The sequence below is a fragment of the Marmota marmota genome, unplaced genomic scaffold, assembly GCF_001458135.2.
Source record: "Marmota marmota marmota unplaced genomic scaffold, marMar, whole genome shotgun sequence".
Taxonomy (NCBI): domain Eukaryota; kingdom Metazoa; phylum Chordata; class Mammalia; order Rodentia; family Sciuridae; genus Marmota; species Marmota marmota.
This window is the reverse complement of record NW_026000141.1, coordinates 1,035,000-1,041,091: the sequence shown is the minus strand read 5'-3', so window position 1 is coordinate 1,041,091 and position 6,092 is coordinate 1,035,000. Positions and strand designations below refer to the sequence as shown.

The window sequence follows — 6,092 nt, the reverse complement described above, 5'->3', positions numbered from 1 at the left end:
GCTCGCTCCGGCGGGGCTGTACTTCCCAGTCTGAGGCTTTGTTTCCAGCGGTCTCAGGCTGAGTCTGGAAGTTGCCACTTGCTTTATCTAACATTTTAATTTTGGGGTTTTATCATCATGGATTAGTGTAGATCTAATATACTCATTTAAACTGCTCTAGAATGTATTAATGAATATATATGCATAGAATTTGTCTATCAAATCATTTAAAATACTTTTTAAAATTAATATATATGTAATTTTAGTTGTTGATGTACTTTTATTTTTTATTTATTTATATGGGGTGCTGAGGATCTAACCCAATGCTTCACACATGCTAGGCAAGCACTCTGCTACTGAGCCACAATCTCAGCCCCTTAATCTACTTTTATAAATGGTGCATGAAGCATTCTTATGTTTGTCTTGATTTCATATTCAAGTTTTCTCTGATATGTAAATGAATCAGTAGCTCCAAAGGTAGATTGTAAGTTATGAGTAGCTTCAGCTTTACTAGATTTCATCAAATAGGTCAACAAAATGGTTATATCAATTATCACTACTGTTGTAGGGAAAACGAGGCAAGGCACCAAAGATAGCAAGAAACAGTTTTATTTGGCTTCAGCCAGGTTCAGAGGGCATAGCTTTTGCTATAATCAATTAATCCTCTGAACCCCGAGTTCAGGGAGTTTCAGAGTTTTATACCCAGCATGGAAGGGGAGGGGCTCAGAAGTTCACAGTCTGCAGAGGTCACATAAAAGCAGCTTTTTTTCTTTCACTGTTTTGGGCAAGTTAACTCTTCAAGGACAACACCTGAGAAGGGGAGAGCATCTTCTCCCCTTTCTTTGCTCTCCCTGCCAGCTGTTACCATGGAGCCCATTTGTAACTTATCTTAAAGATGTAGACATCTCTGTGAAGTCCCAGCTCAAGGCCAGAGGCCTTGTTTGCACATTTCTTCAAAGTACTATACTAGATAAGTTTGTGAAAAACTAGTAAGGGGTGTCCAGCACCTGGAGTGCTGGTATCTTTTTGGCCAGTGGCCAAGTAAAACAGGGCGACAGGAAAATAGGAGGTTTATCTACATTGAACTCTTTTGCAGAGACTCTTTTGCTGACAGTCCTAAAATCAGACTGGGTGAAGATTTCTGGAGAAGCCCAGTTAAGTCTTTTCTGTGGAGAAAGCGGGTGCCACTTCACTACCTAGAGCAGAGTCCCGGAGTTTCCATTTGTTTACTACACTATCTACGTTATTATAATGTACTTTTAACTACATTGCCTCTAATCAACTTGTTAAGATTATGAAATTTCTTGTGGTCACTTTATTTGAAAAAAGCAGCTTCTCCTACAAATTCTTAAAAAAAAATTTGCCTTCAGTTTTATCTGTATTCCCCTGCCTCATTCAATATTTATTTAACAGAACACTTTTAGAAAAGATTTTCAGGCAGAAAAGTTTCTTCATTTGTATTGATAGCTTTGTTACATTATTATTGGACAGAATTGTTTCATCTGTTTTGAATAAAGAGCTCATATATCTGCTATTATTGATGTGCTTCTAGTTATTTCTCTACATCTACTGTATTTTTTCCTTTATGAAGTTGGTTACCATATTTGGTGCACTGATGTTCAAAAATGCTACACAACTCTGTGACTCTCAACTCATAGTACAAAGCAATATTTTTGTATGCCTGCCATGTACAATTTATGCCATTACCATAGCCCAAACATGTTTATGTCTTTCCACTATTTCAGAATATATTGAATAACAAATTCACAAGCTACACTGCTTACATTGGTTGCAGTTTTCAGAGTATTGGAGGGTCTCTTTATAGTCATGCTCCTGGCAATCAATCACAAGTTCTTTATTCCTTTCCAGCCTTTTTTTTTAAAGTTCTTTTCTTTAATTTTTCCATTCCAGTCTTAATTGCTAATATCTTAAACACTCAAGTCAGACATCATATTGTGTGTGTGTGTGTGTGTGTACGTGCATGCCCACACACTACAAGAAGTGTTAAGTATTAAGGCAGCCACAGGGCAAAGGCACAGACCACTTGCAAATTTATTGCTGTATGTAGTCAAATTCGGGTTTTTTAATTGTTGTTTTTGTGGTGCTGGGGGCTGAACCCAGGGCCTTGTGCATGCCAGGCAGACACTCTACCATAAAGGCACATCCCCAGCCCCTGGTTTTAAAAGAACCAACTGAGTTGTGAAAAGAAAGGTTCAGGGTGTCAGCTTGAGGTATCAAGTTGGAGTGGGTTCTGTTTTTGTCACTGGAAGAGAAACTGAACTGGGCTTAAGATTGAGAACAGGGAATTTTTAAATTCATCACTGTGATTTTCCTGGGCAAGGCTGTAACAAATGATCAGGTGATGAGGTCAGGGTGCCCCCATATCCACGATTGGTAGAGGACTCCTCCTTTTATGGAGCTTGTTGTGGTGTATACTAATAAATACAATCAATAAGAGTGTAAAATATAGATTATAATATTTTGATAAGTGAGATAAGACAATTATAAAGCAAGAACTGCCATAGACAGGCCTCAGACTCCATTTTGCTGCCTTCTTTAAAACACTGTTACAAGAGGTATTTCTGAGAAACTGAAATAAAGCTGTTTTCTTTAAAAAAAAATTGTTTTTCTGTAATTTGTACTCCACGAATTGTACCCTACTCAGGATGCAGCGGTGGTCTTGGTGAGCTATATCCTGGGTTTGAATGCCCTTGTGGGTCTACACAACTTCGAAGTAGATTCTCGCCCTGCCAACCTCTGCCCAAGTTCAGGATGCGACTGTCTAGCATTTATCTGCTTGAACCCAGGACAGTGGTCAACTGAACTGCAAAGCTAATGCTATTTTGGCTTCTGTTTATCACTTGCTTGCTGATTGGAAAATTCCAGTCCTGCCTAGAGCCCAAGGTCCCACTTATCAATGTTCTAATTTCTATGATTGGCTAGCTTACATGATGCTAAACAAGTCATTGAGTTGGGGTCTTTGTGATTATATTTTCTTTGGATGGACCTGGAAGCTGTTTGAGTCTTTACAATGGGTGACAGTACCTATCCAGGTAAATAAAGCTCTCTTTTGATTTGAAATTTAGACTTAGGTGCTTTCTGAGGCGTCTCCCCATAACAGGGTTAGGTAAGGGGGTCACTTCTGGTGAGGTTGATAAGCCCCTTTGTCTGGTGTCTTTGATATGATTTCGGATGTTCACCTGTACAGATGTTTCTGGGCACGAAATGAGTTATTGATCAACTTGTACATTATGGTGGTGCTGGGCAGGTGGCAGTTGCTGACTTGCATAAACTAGGTGTAAAGTCACTCTGCCTCCCACTTGGACTCAAAACCGAGTGGAGCGGAGAACAGCCTTCTGTCCCCTCGCCCTTTGCGGGGGTCCTGGGAGCATGGGCGGAATCCCTTCCGCTCCTCGCCCCCACAGGTCGCGCTGTGATGCACTTCCCCCTAGTGTAGACGGGGGGCTGGCGGTGGTCAGGGGCGTTCTTTTCAGGCTCCGACCTCCCTTCCGCTCCTCCGCCCCCGGAGGTCGCGCTGTGACGCACTTCCTCCTAGTGTAGAGGGAATGCAGGCGGTGGGCGGGGCTGGCGGCGGACAGGGGCGGGGCACGTCCGTCCCGGGCTCAGGCCCGGGGCAGCGCCCGGGTGCTGGTCTGCAGGGCGTCCCGGGACGCTGCTAGCAGCGTGCGAACCTCCAGCCCCATCACCCGCCGAGGCCGCCGCGCCGACGGGGGCAGCAGAGAGGAGACTCCGAAGGGCGCCAGGCTCTCCGCGCCCGTGGGGATGGCCGCCAGGGTCCGGACGGCGCCGTACTGGGTAAGCAGGGCTTTCTCGTGCCTTTGAAAAGCGACCTGGCACTTCATCCCTGCTGTCGCATCCAAGACCTGACGGGACCTGAACCCGGCGGCCCCTGGGATCCAGAAACGCTCCTTATGGTATTTTGCGTCCGGCGTCGTCTTTGGCAGTCACCCTTCGTTGCCAGCGGTGGGCCCAGATTTCTGAGATTCCTTATTTAAGGAAAGATCTTCGTTTGTCTTTTTATGCAGACCCATAAGAGTTCTTTGGGGGGAAATTACTTTCTTCTTTCGTTTGTGCAAGTGCTTATTTATTAAGTGACTTGGTGTTCACTCCCTGAGGTTGGTGCTTGCAATGCGAAGGTAAATTACTTTTCTTGTTTCAGGGAATCTGTGGTCGGATGCGAAGGGAAATCAAGTGAACAGTGAGGAAGGAGGACAAGAGATTAGCTGGAAAGTGCAAAAGAGAAAGACGCAGGGGTTTTTTGTTTTTTTGCAGAGGAAGGGGATAGTGGATCTTTTGGACTTTGTGATTGTTGGAGTAAAGATGAGTGATTGGATTGCTGGACCTGTTGCACTACGCGGGTGGTTGTAGCATTTCCTGAGACAAAGATCACTGTTAGAAGAGATAACCCCAGAAAGACTCTCAGATGTTGAGTATGCAGTGCCTGTGCGTGGGCAGACCAAACTGGAAACACACAGACTGGGGACACATTTATTCCAAGAAACTCAGAGTGTGACCGAGTAGAACCCTGAAGAGCACCAAGTTGAGGATTCAGGATAATGACGAGGAAAGGATGTGAGATGAAGGACCAGAGTGCAAGAGAAGTGAGAGAAAGGAAGAGTGATTTTCCCCTAAGCTTGAGAAAAGAGAACTTCATAAAAGCCACGATATGAAGTGCCACAGAAAATTAATAATTCATGAGAAAAAAGGTTTTTATCTGTTTGATTTGGGAATGTGTAGTCTCAGGAAATTTTCCAGAGTAGAGCATTTTGGGGGTGGTGAGAGTGAAGGAGGGCTTCAGGTGAAGGGCAGCAGGCTGAAGGAACTGATCAGCAGCGGTGGGGCTGTTGGGTCATGTGGAAAGGGGAATTAGGGTGCCAGGGAGAAGGGCACTTCAAAGTCAGTGAACTTTTTGTTTTTAAACAACTATATAGAAAATATAGTGAGATAAAATAGCCCTGTTTACCACAGCAATTTAAAAAACAAGTGAATTTAGAATATCTGGTAAAACATTTTAAAACCATTGAATAATGTTAATAGCTATTACTGTTGACTAGCTCTCTTAAGCTCTTTATGTATGAAGTCATTCAAGCCTCATGGCTCTATTTTACAGGTGAGGAAACTGGGAACCTGACATGGTCCCAAACTACTAAGGAATACTAGGAAAGTAGGATGACAAAGCTAAGATTCATACCCAGGCAGTTCCTCTGTAGTATGTGCTCTCATTGCTTCTCAGCACCCCAAAAAACGTTTTAACAAATGTAAACAGAATTTTCTTGTTTTTGAGTGTATGTATTGATTTAACAAGCACTTATTGACAACTGTTAAATGTTTCCCAGAGGCCTTTGCGTTAAAGGCTGATCCCCAGGGCTGTGCTCTTGGGAGGTGGTGGAGACTTAAGCCTAGTAGGAGATTTTAAGTAATTGGGGACATGCCCACAATGGGGACAACGGGACTCCCCCCTTCTTGTAATCATCTCTACTTCCCAGCCCTGAGGTAAGCAGTTTTGTCCCCCCTGAGCTCTTGCGCACATGTGCTGCTACGGCCCACTGCAGTTGGGCTACCCAAATGTAGCCTAAAACTCTGTAACTATGAGCCCAAATACCCTTTTCTCCTAAAACAGTTGATTACCTTAGTTATTTGTCACATTAATGGAAAGTTTACTAACGCAACTATTTGCCAGATACTTTTCAAGAGCATGCAGGTATATTTTCTAATGGACAAAGACCGTGTCCATTACCCCTACGGGGAAAATCATCAACGCTTAGAGGAACATCACTTTAAAAAGTTGTGAATGTTATATGTACAAATGAGAGAGGCTGGGTGGCTTCTTCAGGTAGCAGAGTCAGGAAGCTCTCTCTTGAGGCAACATTTAAACAGTCTGAAAAACAGCATGGTGATCGTGGAAAGATGGGGTTAGATGGAAGAAGCATTTCAGGCCTTGGAGAAGAAGCCAAGGCCAAGAAAACCCGCATGGTTCCTTTCTCAGGTGGAAAGCAAGTCTGTGGCCTGAGTGAGTGAGATGTGGGTGTGTGAAGTATAGAAAAGGAAGACCATATTATTAGACTTTTTTTTTTTTTTTTTTTTTTTTTTTT

At 43.3% G+C, this 6,092-nt stretch overlaps 2 protein-coding genes across 4 annotated transcripts in view; both read left to right on the top strand.

Annotated features, from left to right (window-relative positions):
• Window positions 1–3,658: 3,658 nt before the first annotated feature.
• Window positions 3,659–6,092, top strand: part of Znf26 (zinc finger protein 26) — a 15,319-nt gene continuing 12,885 nt past the window's right edge. For 2 of the 3 annotated variants that reach the window (XM_015505595.2, XM_048785852.1), the window contains exon 1: window positions 3,659–3,795. Coding sequence is in view for 1 of the 3 variants with exons in the window: in XM_015505596.2 (XP_015361082.1) it covers window positions 3,763–3,795 (33 nt within the window). In the remaining 2 variants the exon portion in view is untranslated. The remainder of the gene's footprint in view (window positions 3,796–6,092) is intronic. The other variant, XM_015505596.2, reaches the window with a different exon arrangement.
• Znf84 (zinc finger protein 84) overlaps window positions 3,664–6,092 on the top strand; it is a 50,691-nt gene continuing 48,262 nt past the window's right edge. The window contains exon 1 of the mRNA XM_048785850.1: window positions 3,664–3,795. The gene's annotated coding sequence lies outside the window, so the exon portion shown is untranslated. The remainder of the gene's footprint in view (window positions 3,796–6,092) is intronic.